The following is a 15,168-nucleotide window of genomic DNA, read 5'->3' on the forward strand; positions in this document are numbered from 1 at the left end:
ACTTAAATAAATGCATACATAAGTTAATCCACCCAGACCAGTCAGGTTTTATCCCTGGCAGATCAACCAGCACCAGCATTAGAAGCATTTCTAAATATGCAAATCCCAACTGATAATGTATGCTCCAAGGCCAATAAAGTCGCTAATGGGATACAATGGGGTAAACGAGTATACCCCACTATGATACAATAAAAATCTAGCTGAAATAACGGGCATAGAGAGACCCCGAGAATGGGAAAGACAGGGTATTAGCCGGTTAATCCAGCTATACAAGGGTAACCGTATGAAGCCATTCGAAGATCTAAGATGAGAATTAAATATCTCCAATAGGACGTTCTACAAATATCTACAGATTAGACATGGAATTCAGGCCCAATTTAGGTCTTTAACCATCAAATGGATAAAGACGCCCTTACTCCAGATCACGAGAGGCCTGATTTCCAAGTTATAGTTCTATCTTCCAGATTTTCATATGAGTGGAAATGGACTGGACAGGAGTAGAAGGGGGTGGGCAAGAGATTTAGGCCCTATAACCCCAGAACAATGCAATAAGATTCTAGAGCAAGGAGGACTGGTTTCGATATCCCCCTCACAAAGGGTCTCCCACTTGTTTCTTATCTACAGAGCTTACTACACCCCCCAAAAAAATGTTTAAATTTGGTAGGAAGCCTAGGGATGAATGTCCTAGATGTGAGGCAGCAGGAGATCTTATCCATATGGTGTGGAAGTGTCCAAAGCTATTTAGATATTGGATAGAAATAGTGGAAAGGATAAATTGAATTTTTAGGACTACATTGAAACCAGAGGATAGGACCTGCCTCTTAGGAAGTTTCAAAGAAGGCAGAATCTCGCCTCTTACAAAAGGTAGCTGTGTTGAGATGCTTGTATCAGGAAAGGTGCATAATAGCACAGAAATGGCAGGCCAGGACTCCCCTCTCTGATGACATGGATCGAGACCATTAATTCTATTAATTCTTGACATCACCCTTTATTGGAAGAAGGACCGGGTCCCGTCGGTGGTTGGATGGGTTGAAATTCTTAATGATATGATGGTCATGGAGGAGCTACAGGCGAAGGTGGACGACAGATATGACAAGTTCACTGCCCTGTGGTCTATCTGGCGCCATCACTCGGCCTCACCGGGCTTCCTGAGTGGTCTCCGATAGGACACTGTCCCTTCCTGTATTTTAAACGTTTACCTGGGACACCATCCTGGGGGGTCACACGGCTTGCAGGCCTATGCTCTCATTTCCCTATGTGCGCCCTCTCCTAACTGGTTCCCTTTCACCTTCCCTCTCCCCCTCTGTGGCGACCTTTGTTAGACCTCAGGTCCTCATCCCAGATCCGCCCTGGAGGCTGCAGAATTGATCTAAGTGATTCCTGTCTCGGGGTTTCTGTCTCCCTCTCTCCCTCTCCCTTGCCTTGCCTTCCCCTGCCCCCTTCCCCTCCTTCTTGCACCCCCTCCCTCTCTCCCCCATCAACTGATTCCTTCATTTGTTTATGTTTAAACTGGGTATAAATCAGCTCTGTTATTTTCGCAGTTCTTTATGCCTATATACCTGTACCTCAATGTTTATGTATTTTTGGAAATGTACTACCATTCTGTATTACTTACTTGCACTGATCTTGTAACAATAAAAAATATGTTCAACCTTAATTCTATTATATGGTGCGAGAGGGCGAGGTTTATTAGTCAAAACAACTTAAAGAAGTTTGTAGGCCTATGGAGCCCTTGGTTAAGCAAGATGGGATGTTTACTACGGGTGTGGGGGGGGGGGGGGGGGGGTGACGAGGTGGACAGAAGGTCTTCCCCGTCGATACCCTACTCGTGAATTTTTCCCGCAGAGCCCTCTCTGCCAATGATATTGTGGAGTCAAACTGGGGCCCTCTCTCCCTCTGTCCCCGTTTTAGCAACCAACGAATAACTCAACTGGAATAATTTGGGAACTGGTGGGGGGGGGGGGGGGGGGGATTTGGGAGGGATAAGTGGGTAGGAAAGAAGGTAGGGAAATTATAATGGTTTCTTATTAAATTTTCACTATTTGCCTTTTACCTTTTCACAAATATGTATGTTTTCAAGCTTGTTATTCGAATAAAAAAAACAAAAACAAATGGAAGTAATTGCTAAGGAGTGACTTATGCTCTCAGCAAACGGTGACTAAAATCATATATACTTAAAAATAAGGTCCTCTTGATTAGAGGGGTTTTACCGCACCCTACTGCATCTCTGAATCTGATACTCTTCATTATGGCCACAATCCCCTTTTCAGTACCATTGGACATGTTAAGTTTATATGTAAACAGAAATAACGCTGTCAAGTATTTATAAGTTTTAAGTTACTCTATTGTGATGATATGATAAAATGTCATTGTTTTATTCAACACTACTTGGCTTGTATGCTACAGTACTTACAGAGCTTTTCTTTCTAAATGAAAATTCCAAAAAAACATTTTGCAAGAGAAACATTTATGTCAGAAGGGGATTGGATTATACTGTAAATGCTTGTTTGATACTCTTGTGAATTCTATGAGGACCCTAAGATGAGTAGCACACTAATAAAAAAAAAGGTCAAGACTAAACTTTCAGTTCAGATTTTTTTTTATACGGTATAGTTAACTAAATACAGGGAATGTATACCACTGTATTTTTTCCATTGAACAGGTAAAAATTACTGGTGTATGTTGCGTTGCTTACCTCTCTTATTCTAGGCTGCCAGATATGAGATGTGTTGAATGGCAGTGTACCATTTCCATAAATCTCCTCTGTGTATTAACAGACAAAAATTTGATGGTTAGCTCCTCACAGTATTCAAATCTATTCAGCAATTCATTCACTATAAAATACAGTATCAAATTCTTAAAGTGGTAGTAAAGTCATTAATTAAAAAAAAAAAAAAAAAAAAAAATGCTGACCGGCAGGCTTTTTTAACAGAAGAGACCCTAGTGGTAAATAGGGTCTTGAAGACCCTCTGCTTGAAGACCCTCACTTGAAGACTACAGTGGCCATTAAACCCAAAATAGCATATAGGAAAGCCAGAAACATTTAAAGCAAAATCGCTCCTAGTAAGATAAAGCCCACTCCATCTACCTCAGCACCTCTGGTCCTCATCCCACTAGTGGGGATGTACCAGTTCAAAAAACCTCTCTGATATGCCAATTTGTCCACCACGGCCAAAAAAACGATACACTAAAAGAATATTACAACTGTTCGTTATATACTGCCTCACTTGTCCGTGTGGACTGCTCTATGTCGAAAGAATCATCAGAGCCCTTAGAGCACGTTTTGGTGAACACAGACACGTCATTGAAAAGGGCCGTAACCATCATAGCGTCCAAAACATTTTTTAGTGCATCATAATAAACCCACAGCTGGTTTCAGAGTTTGGGTTATTTAGTCTATCCCTAGGTTGTTTCCTGTGGCCAAACATCATAAACGTTTGTGCCAGCAGGAAACGCATTGGATCTTTTCTTTAGGTACCTTGACATGGGGGGGGGGGGGGGGGGTTGAATGAGGACATTGAGTCACACACCGTTTTGTGAGCCTCTTGTGCCCTGTGAGACCTCTAATTCATAAGATTTTGGCCCCTATATGTGAGCATTTACTAGATTACCATTTTTGTAGAAGACCCTTATGGTCTTATCATCCACTTCACATCTATGACTTACAACCATAGTAAGTATAGTATTTTTCAGCCCCATATGGTTTTTATAACAGTTGTACCCTATATGTTTTGAATCTCCAACTTTTTATTTCATGGTTATATCTATCTCTATATCTATATCTATAGACACACTATTTTTTTTTATTTTTTTTATTGTGTCCCAGTCAAACTCACCATTGACTCCTGCAAGTCACAGACCTGTGTGGGTCACGTTGATTGGTCTGGATGGGTATGCTTAATAAAATAAACGCACACATGCACCCTTGGCACATTTGTGACCCCGTGTGTAAATTTGGGTGAATACACATGTGCGTCTATAAGCACCCACCGTTCTCTCCTGTACACAGGTACCTGCGAGTGTCCATGTGAACGCACTCACCCATTTATTACCTTTTACAAGTTTCCAGGCCCTCCCCCTTACACAGGTATATTTAATTCCTGTGGTTGAGTATTAGCACTAGCACCTGTTTATAAGGCTTGTCCTTGTATATATATGAGTAACGTTTTAAATAACTATTTATAATTTTGTAATCCGTTCATTTTGTATTGTGTTATTTTTAAGCTTCTTGAATGTGTTTTAAGGAATACTTCCTCTATTTGAAAGGTATCTGACTCTCCAAATGCATTTGATGTGTTTTACAATCTTAATCTTATGCATACATTTTTGCCATTTACAGAATGTTGTGCCCCTATTTAACCTTAGCTATGACACATCATTATTATTGTTATTCTGTGTTTTCCCTGTGTGGCGAATTAGAACCAGTGCCCATGCTGGGATCTGTTGTCTCACAACACAGACATATAGATAGCACCTCTAAAACATTGCCACTCCAGGCCTGTAGAAGGAGCTGATGCTCCGAGCGCATAGCCTGCCAGCCCATCTTCTTTCACTGTAACAGCTCCCCCGGATGTAATCCCGCTGTCCGTGACGTAATTTCCGTGCATTCAACGCTGGTTCCTGTTGCCTTCCTCTTGGCCACAGGACATACTGAGGATACACTACATACACAGCCATGCATTTCAAGCCCTTTTCCAGACAGTAGGAGCCCCCTGGACCACTGGATAACAGATGAGCTTATGTCCTTTTTATCTCTTGTGAGTGTTTTTATGTACCTTGCCATTAAAACTATGATTTCAATACTGCACTTAGGTGGCGCTTCCTGTGTTCCCGAGTTGGCTCTCTGAGGACAGCAGCCACCTTTACTACCCTACCATTTTATCTTACGGACCGATGATCCTTATGAACTGTTTATATACTGAATACATGTGATTATTATTACCGTATTTGCCGGCGTATAAGGCGACTGGGTGTATAAGACGACCCCCTATTTTTCAAGTGAAAACATAGGTTTTGGGCAATACTCGCGGTATAAGACTACCGCCCTTCTGAGGCAACACCATTTAAAAAAAAAAAAAAACATTAGAACCATTAAAAAAAACACAAAGCAAGAATGCCAACTACTCATCCGCCATGCTGTGATATGTCATAAAGTAAATCAAACAATAATAACACAAACAGATCTATTGAATGCCACAACTCTGGAAAGTAGAATTTTTCACTAACCAAACCTATATCACTTTTGGGTTACGTTCTATGGGAATTATCCACCAAAATGCATTTAATAACCCCCCTGTCATATGTCCCAGATTTACCTGTTCCAACAGCAGGATGAATAGTAGTAGGAGATCAGTGAATGGATTTACCCAGGGAAGTATGGTGAGCGGTGTATTATTTTAATGAATACAACGCCTGCTTGGATTGGCAGAGGGTGTAGCATCATCAGCCCTTGTGCCTCTCTCTCTCTCTCTCTCTCTGTCTCAAAGCCAATCTGAGCAGGCTACCCGAGGTTGTTACTCCAATCCAAGCAGACTCTGTATTCATTAATAGAATACATCGCTCACCGGGATTGGCTCAACGGCGTATACTGTTTGTAGCTGAAGCCACATACAGTATTAGCAGACATTTGGGGGCTGACATCCATCGGGCAGCATTGTATACCCGGCATATAAGACGGCCCGCGATTTTTGGGCATTTTTTTTAAGTGTAAAAGGTAGTCTTATACGCCAGAAAATACAGTATGTTTAGTCTCAGTTACACAGTTCTTTGCGCTAACAGTTATTGATACCAGGCAGATACAATAGAACAATGGCATACAGCCACACCCAAAACAACCCAGAAGATTTCCCAACAGCATGAGACAATATACATACATACATACAAAGTACTAACAATAATTTACAAAGCCATCCATAACTCTTCACCCAGCTACATCACTAACCTTGTCCCAAAATATCAACCAAGTCGCTCTCTTCGGTCTTCCCAAGACCTCCTGCTCTCTAGTTTCCTTTGTAACTTCCTCCCATGCGCGCTTCCAGGATTTATTTAGAGCTTCTCCCATCCTTTGGAACTCCCTACCCCGATCTGTCCAAGTGTCCCCTAATCTATCCATCTTTAGACGGTCTTTGAAAACCCTTTTCTTTAAAGAAGCCTACCTACTTCTAACTAATACACTGTTTTACTTCAGCTCATCCTCCACAGCCATTACCTTTTGTATCAATTGACCCTCCCTTTTTAGATTAAAAGCTCTAATGAGCCTCCTCCAATTCCTCTTGTACCAAATTGTTATGTAAAACTGTAATGTCTGCCTTCATTTTTTTAAGCACTGCGCAAACTGTTGGCGCTACATAAATCTTGTATAATATATACCTTTACAACATTCCAGTGTTGTTGTACAGATGAGACTGGGGTTCTCGGTCACCCTGTGCCCCTAATAGACTCAGGGTAACTTAAAAATAGGAGGTGCATGGGGAGCTGAAGCAAGAGTTTCCCCAACCTCTCCAAGGGATTCTGGGTTCCACAGCCCCCCGCTCAAAGTGACTCCCGTCACAGTGCCATTGTCGCATACAACCATTCCTGTCTTAAGCTGGAATACTACACTGTATTATAAACTGCACTGTACATCGGCTGCACTGTATTAGAAACTAACCTGGCTGCACTGTATTATATACTGTGTACACCACCTGAAGGGTATTATATACTGTACACCAGTGAATGCTACAATGTAAAGTAGTTAGTGTACAGATTGTATAACAATGTAAATTTGTTGTCCCCTCAAAATAACAACACATGACCATTAATGTCTAAACTGCTGGCAACAGAAGTGAGTTCATCCTTAAGTGAAAATGTCCAAATTGGGCCCAATTAGCCATTTTCCTTCCCTGTTGTCATGTGACTCGTTAGTGTTACAAAGTCTCGTTTTTTAATGTGGAGCAGGAGTGTTAAATTTGCTATCGCTCCCACTCTCTCATACTGGTCACTGGAAGTTCAACAATGCACCTCATGGCAAAGAGTGCTCTGAGGATTTGAGAAAAAGAATTGTTTCTCTACATAAAGATGGCCTAGGCTATAAGAAGATTGGCAAGACCCTGAAACTGAGGTGCAGCACTTTGGCCAAGACCATACAGTGGTTCAACAAGACAGGGCCACTCAGAACAGGCTTCGCCATAGTCGACCAGTTAAGTTTAGTGCACATGCTCAGCATCATATCCAGAGGTTGTATTTGGTAAATAGAGATTTGAGTGCTGCCAACATTGCTGCAGAGGTTGACGGGGTGGGGGGGTGTAGAAAAGATATAAAATATTTACAAAAATATGAGGGGTGTATTCACTTTTGTGAAATATATATATACACATACACACACACATATACACACTGGGGACGGAAAGTATTCAGACCCACTTAAATTTGTCACGGTTATATTGCAGCCATTGGCTAAAATATTTTAAGTTAATTTTTTTCCTCATTAATGTACACACAGCACCCCATATTGACAGAAAAACAGAAATATCACATGGTCCTAAGTATTCAGACCCTTTGCTGTGATACTCATATATAACTCAGGTGCTGTCCATTTCTTCTGATCATCCTTGAGATGGTGCTACACCTTCATTTGAGTTCAGCTGTGTTTGATTATACTGATTGGCCTTGATTAGGAAAGCCACACACCTGTCTATATAAGACCTTACAGCTCACACTGCATGTCAGAGCAAATGAGAATCATGAGGTCAAAAGGAACTGCCTGAAGAGCTCAGAGACAGAATTGTGGCACGACACAGATCTGGCCAAGGTTACAAAAAAATTTCCCCCCCCCCCCCTTAAAGCAGGAGTCCACCGGGACTCCGCGTTTTTTTTTTTAAAAGCCAGCAGCTACAAATACTGCAGCTGCTGACTTTTAAAAATAGTGACACTTACCTGTCCAGCGCGCCCACGATGTCGGCACCCGAAGCCGATCTCTAGATTGTCTCTCGAGTGCTGCCGCAGCCATCTTGGGTATGGGAATCAGGCAATGGAGCCTTTCGGCTTCATTTCCCGGTTCCCTACTGCGCATGCGCGAGTCGCAATAAGGACGGTCCCCACTGCCTCTGGGATCTGTGTGTTTCCCAGCAGGCAGCGGGGCACTTGCGGAAAGGGGCGGGCACTTGCGGAAAGGGGCGTAATCTACGCCCCTTTCTGCAGAGAGCTATCCCGGAAGTGGGTGCAGATACCTGTACTGTACAGGTATCTGCACCCCCCTCCCCCCTGAAAGGTGCCAATTGTGGCGCCGGAGGGGGGGGGGGGATTCCGATGAGCGGAAGGTCCACTTTAGGGTGGACCTCCACTTTAAGGGTCCTAAGAGCACAGTGGCCTCCATAATCCTTAAAATGGACGACCATAACCTTTCCTAGAGCTGGCCGTCTGGCCAAACTGAGCTATCGGGGTGGAAGAGCCTTGGTGAGTGAGGTAAAGGACCACCCAAAGATCACTGTGGCTGCACCGGGTCAAGTCCAGCGGAAAGACTGCCGCACGGTATTTGGGTGGGAGAGCTCGGGTTCAGCTATTATCTAGAGATGGGGGTACTACTTGATCTTTGAGCTTCTCCGGGACTGTATATTATGGTATCCCCAAACCGGGGTTGGGAGAGGGTCTGGGATGTGTAAGAACCGGGTATGTAGACTAAAGTATAACATGTTTATGGAGGAAATATTCTGTATAGCTCATTTAGTTGATCTGACAGGATGACGTGTATTCCTATATTGTCCTGGAATGTGAGGGGCCTTGGGGACCCCCTTAAGCGTACTATGATCTCCACGGCCATTAGAAAACATCTGCCGGGCATTTGTGTGCTGCAGGAGACACACCTGACTCCGGGAACGGTGTCGTGCCTGGGGTTTGCATGGGTGGGGTGGGCGTACCACTCCACCCACACCTCCTATTCAAGGGGGGTGAGTGTGATGGTGCATCGTACCCTCGACTTTCAGATACTTGATTTGGAGGTTGATCAGGAGGGGAAATATGTATTTTTGATGTGTAGAGTTTCGCGATTGCAATTTATTCTTGCTGCGGTGTATATACCCCCTCCATTTAGTCCCCCGGTTTTACGTGCCCTGTTGACGTTTCAATTAGCTAACCCGGGGACCCCTTTGTTGTTGGTGGGTGATCTGAATGGTGATAGACCCTAGCTTGGATAAACACCCTCCTCCTCTAGGGGGTGGGGGTACACATACTACGGCCTTGGCAAGGTTTCTGGGAGAGGTAGGATGGACTGACCCGTGGAGACACAGGAACCCGACCGAACGACAATTTTCATGCTTCTCTAAGACGCACTCTTCATTGTCTAGGATTGACATGTGCTTGTGCTCGACCGTAGCGTTTCAGCATGTGGAAGGGGTACAGTACTTAACTAGAAGTATTTCTGATCATTCCCCCTTGTTAGTTCATGTAACGGTTAGCCCGGCTTCCACTTTACAGAGGGCCCCATGGAAACTTAATGCTTTTTGGTTGCACCTTCTCCCTCCCACTAGTTGGCTTTTTATGAGGAGGGTGAGCAGACGGGTAAGCTGCTGGCAACGTTAGTGCACTCTCAGCGGTCTTCCCCATCTATTGGGGCTTTGCGCAACAGGTCGGGCAGGCTGGTTAATACCCCTGATTTGGTGGTGCGTGAGTTGGTGGACTTCTACTATGAGTCCAAGTTGACACGTACTATGGATGAGGTTCGGGAGTTTCTACAGGGGATAGAGCTACCGTGTTTGGCGGAATCCCAGGTGGAATTTCTTGAGGCGCCCATTACGTTAGAGGAAATGTTGCTAGCTACCAACTCGTTCCCCAACTCTAAAGCCCCGGGGGATGACGGTATTCCGATAGAGGTATATAAACAGTTTGGCGATGTACTACTGCCTCAATTGCTCCGCACCCTAAACTTAGCCAGGGAGTCGCACTGCCTTCCGGAGTCGATGAGAAGAGCCAGTATTGTGCTGCTTCTTAAGCCAGGGAAGGACCCGTTAGACCCCGGTTCGTATAGGCTGATTTCGCTGCTACAGAATGATATCAAGATCCTTGCTAAAGTGCTAGCCCGGAGATTGAATACGGTGGTTGCCTCCCTCATCCATCCGGATCAATCGGGTTTTATACCTGAACGGTCTACGGCAATCAACCTCCGCCGCTTGTTTCTTAATGTGCAGTCCCGCGCAGATAATGTGGGTGACAGGGCGCTGTTGTCGCTCGATGCCCATAAGGCTTTTGATAGCATTGAATGGGGATACCTGTGGGCGACTCTTGAGAGATTTGGGTTTGGGCCTGGCTTTTTATCATGGGTACAACTATTGTATAATTCGCCATCTGCGGTAATAAGGGAGGCGGGAAGGGTGTCAGCTCCTTTTCCCTTGTTTAGAGGGACTAGACAGGGCTGCCCTCTGTCCCCTTTACTTTTTGCTATTGCCATTGAGCCTATGGCAGCCCTGGTGAGAAGCAACCCCTTGATAACGGGTTTTAAATATGGGCAGCTGCATGAAAAATTAATGTTATATGCTGATGATGCTATGCTGTTACTGGGGGATACATCTGGGTCTCTGGTTGAGGCCATGAAAGTGGTTCAGCACTTTGGGTCGTTCTCGGGTCTGGTGATTAATTGGACCAAATCACACCTTATGTTAGATTCTTCCTCCCCTCGGGATCCCGCGCTACACGATATCCCAGTTGCTAACAAATTTAAATACCTGGTGATCTGGGTCACCCCGCGACCATGTGACTACTTATCACTGAATCTCTCCCCGTTACTAAGTAGGATCAGAGATAAAACGAAAGTTTGGGCTAAATTGAAAATGTCGCTGATAGGCAGAGTGAACCTTATTAAAATGATTTTTATGCCACAATTACTGTATATTTTACATAACACGCCCATGGTGATTCCGCTTAAAATGTTTAGAATTATTAACTCCTTATTTAGAGCATTCATTTGGCTTAACAAACCTCCTAGGATTCGACTGGAACAGCTTCAGAAACCCAAGGAGGCGGGAGGGCTGGCCCTGCCCAACCCGTGGCTTTATTATATATCGGCACAGTTACAACATATTGCCCGTGCCATAGCAAACGGCCGGGAAACTGGGGGTGGGGTGGGTAATCCCGCTACTGCTCTCCTGACACATAGCGCGGGCTCGGACGGGGTGGTGGCTGGCCTGGAAGCCTTGTCGTTCGCCAAGTCTAACAGGCTCTTTCCAACGTACGCTCTGCTTCAAAAAATATGGAATAAAACACGTCAATTGCAAAATGTGGAGGGCTTCACGGAGTATAGCCCGATATGGCATAATCGGTATTACGGGGAGATGCTTGGTTTGACTTGTGCTGAACGTTGGAGGCGATGCGGAGTGACTCTCATGTCTCAAATTTTTTCTGGGGGTAAACTGCTCTCTTTTGCGGAACTGAGGGAAAGATATGGCGTCCCTCGGGGCATGTACTTCTATTATTTGCAACTGAGCCATGCTGTTAAGGCTCAGGCTGGAAATAATCCCTGGATGCAATCTCCCACCCCAATCTTTCGGTATGTGACAGAAGTTACCAGTTTCAAAGGTTTTATATCCAGTTCCTATAGTATGTTACTGAATGCATCTATGCCGGGTTTCCCCGCAAGGGTAATTGCCTCATGGGAAAGGGATGTGGGAGTATTTGAGGAGGACCAATGGGCGGAGGCCTTACAGGCAATACAGGGTTGCTCTCTGAATACGGCACAGCGCTTATCGCAACTATACATTGTCATGAGGGTGCACCGCACGCCGGTTAGACTGTATAAGATGGGGATTGGGGAGGGGGACCTTTGTACCAGGTGTGCCAGGGATAGGGGAGACCTCATACACTTGCTCTGGCGCTGTCCCAAATTGCATATATATTGGTCAGGGGTCATTGATACTCTCAATGGGGCCTTCCGGGTACGGATTCCACAGGATCCAAAGGTGTGCCTTTTGGGTGTGGTGGATGATCTCCCGTTGGAGGTGCCAGTTAAGGAGGCCTTGGGGAGAGCTCTTTTTCAAGCACGTAAACTTATCCTTCAACACTGGAGAGCACGTGACCCCCCGAGGTTAAAGGAATGGATAACTCAGATGGGGAACATGTTAAGCATGGAAAAGTATATTTACCAACACAGGGGCCGGGCGGGGCGATTTGAACGACTGTGGGGACCCTGGCTTGATACCCCCGGGTTGTCACCCTTGGAGCTGGTTATGGGTAGGTTGTTTATTTAGGGAGTATAAGGGAGGCTATAAGGGGGAATGTGGTGTTTTAGAGGGCACTGGGGCTGCGGCCCGAATGGACAGTCTTGATTTGTACATGTGGTGTGATGTTAGAATAGGGAAATGACTTATATCGCTTGTGGTGTCTGACTTTGATAAGTGAAATGTGCCTTTATATGTATGATGCTTGAATATGTATATTGCGCTGATTATGTGATGACCTGTGTGTATTTTTTGTACCAATAAAATCCGTTTTGAGTTAAAAAGATCACTGTGGCTGAGCTCCAGAGATGCAGTCGGGAGATGGGAGAACGTTTTAGAATGTCAACCATCACTGCAGCCCTCCACCAGTCAGGATTTTATGGCAGAGTGGCCCAATTGAAGCCTCTCCTCAGTGCAAGACACATGAAAGCCCGCATAGAGTTTGCTAAAAAAAAAAAAAAAAAAAACAAACACACCTGAAGCACTCCAAGATAATGAGAAATAAGATTCTCTGGTCTGATGAGACCAAGATAGAACCTTTTGGCCTTAATTTTAAGCGGTATGTGTGGAGAAAACCAGGCACTGCTCATCACCTGTCCAATACAGTCCCAACAGTGAAGCATGGTGGTGGCAGCATCATGCTGTGGGGGTGTTTTTCAGTTGCAGGGACAGGCAGCTGGTTGCAATTTAGGGAAAGATGAATGCTGCTAAGTACAGGGATATCCTGGACGAAAACCTTCTCCAGAGTGCTCAGGACCTCAGACTGGGCCAAAGGTTTACCTTCCAACAAGACAATGACCCCAAGCCCACAGCTAAAATAACGAAGGAATGGCTTCACAACAACTCTGACTGTTCTTGAATGAACCCTGACTTAAACCCAATTAGCATCTCTGGAGAGACCTAAAAATGGCTATCCACCAATGTTTACCATCCAACCTGATAGAACTAGAGAGGATCTGCAAGGAGGAATGAGAGTATCCCCAAATCCAGGTGTGAAAACTTTCCCAAAAAGACCCATGACTGTATTAGATCAAAAGGGTGCTTCTACTAAATACCGAGCAAAGAGTCTGAATACTTAGGACCATGTGATATTTCAGTTTTTCTTTTTTAATAAATCTGCAAAAATGTCAGCAATTCTATGACACACAGGAGGACAGAGAAGCGTGGAGGATGAAGGAGATGTTACCTGACCCACTGTATGTCCCACAGCACCCGCTGCCTGACCTGCCACCAGGATGGGGTGAGTGCCAGTCAGACGATGGAGGGTGAGTGGGGGGGGGGGGGGAGAAGCGGTACACAGTGGCTGCATATTATGGGCACAGAAGCTGCATATGATGGGCGCAGAGGCTGCATATGCTTCATTGGCCAGTCATTCATTTAGCTTGCTGGTCTTTAACCACTTGCTTACTGGGCACTTAAACCCCCCTCAGTCCCAGACCAATTTTCAGCTTTCAGCGCTGATGCACTTTGAATGACAATTGCGCGGGCATACAACACTGTACCCAAATGAAATTTTTATCATTTTTTTCCCACAAATAGAGCTTTCTTTTGGTGGTATTTAGTTACAGCTCGGAGTTTTATTTTTTGCTAAACAAACAAAAAAAGATGCAAAAAAAAAAAAAAATCATGTTTTAATAGTTTGTTATAAAATTTTGCAAACGGGTCATTTTTCTCCTTCATTGAAGTGCGCTGATTAGGCGGCACTGATAGGCTGCATTGGTGGGCACTGATGGGCTGCATTGGTGGGCACTGATGGGCATAGTTAAGGCGGCACTAATAGGCACAGATAAGGCGGCACCGATGGGCACAGATAAGGCGGCACTGATGGGCAAAGATAAGATGGCACGGATAAGTGGCACGGATGGGCACTGATAGGTACCACAGATAGATGGGACTGATGGGCACTGATAGGTGGCACTGCTGGGCACTGATGGGCGGCACTGCTGGGCACTGATGGGCGGCACTGGGGTGCAGCACCTTTGAGGCAGATTTTGGGTGGCACTGTGGGTGGCACTGCGGGTGGCACTGTGGGCACTGCTGGGTGGCACTGACAGGGGGGCACTTACTTTATTTCAGGATGGCACTGCGGGTGGCAGGTGGGCACTGGCAGGGGGCAGGTGTCCGTTTGAATTGCTGGCCGTGATCGGGACTGATGTCCCGAACACGGCCGCCGGCGATCGGCTTTTTTTTTTTCTCCTCGCGCTGTCAGCGCGAGGAGGAATACTAGCCGATTACCGGCTCCGTTTTATCACATGATCAGCTGTCATTGGCTGACAGCTGATCACGTGATAAGGGGTCGGGATCGACCCCTTACACGGATCGGTGATCAGGCGAGTCTCACGGACTCGCCGATCACAGAGCGCGCCGCGCGCGCCCCTCAGGGGGCGCGCAGGCCGCTCGTAACCGGGACCACGTCAATAGACGTAGTCCCGGAAATGTGGGTCGGCGCTGTTGCCGTCATTTTGCAATAGCGCGGATCCCAAGTGGTTAAGCAGAAAGATGTCAAACTTGTAGATTGACTTCCAGATACAATAAATATCTAGGTCAAAATCCATACCAGACCCTTAACAGAGCACGCAACCTGGCAGGCTGGAGGAAATGAGGGGGGGAGCGAGAAAGCCTCCTGAACCGTACCAGGCCACATGCCCTCAACATGGGGAGGGTGTTTTAAGGTAGCCCCCCCAAAGCACCTTGTCCCCATGTTAATGGAGACAAGAGCCTCATCCTCACAACCCTTGCCCGGTGGTTGTGGGGGTCTGCGGGTGGGGGGGCTTATCGGAATCTGGAAGCCCCCTTTAACAAGGTGACCTCCAGATCCCAGCCCCCCCCCCCCCCCCCCCCCATTTGAAAAGGCAACGGGTGCATTGTACCCGTACCATTTCACAAAAAAAAAAAAAAAACTGTAAAAAAATAATAATCACAAGACACAACTTGCGACAAGTCCTTCATTAACCACTTCAGCCCCGGAAGAATTTACCCCCTTCCT

The 15,168-nt window shown here is 45.6% G+C and overlaps 1 protein-coding gene across 2 annotated transcripts in view; it reads right to left on the minus strand.

The window, feature by feature from the left end:
- The window catches only part of SLC23A1 (solute carrier family 23 member 1), a 1,056,923-nt gene that overhangs the window by 623,760 nt on the left and 417,995 nt on the right, over positions 1-15,168 (minus strand). For both annotated transcript variants that reach the window (XM_077473737.1, XM_077473738.1), the window contains exon 6: positions 2,696-2,763. In XM_077473737.1, the coding sequence (XP_077329863.1) occupies positions 2,696-2,763 (68 nt within the window). The remainder of the gene's footprint in view (positions 1-2,695; positions 2,764-15,168) is intronic.

This window comes from Lithobates pipiens, unplaced genomic scaffold (genome assembly GCF_037356315.1).
Source record: "Lithobates pipiens isolate NorthernLeopardFrog02 unplaced genomic scaffold, aLitPip1_a1.2 Scaffold_8, whole genome shotgun sequence".
Classification (NCBI taxonomy): domain Eukaryota; kingdom Metazoa; phylum Chordata; class Amphibia; order Anura; family Ranidae; genus Lithobates; species Lithobates pipiens.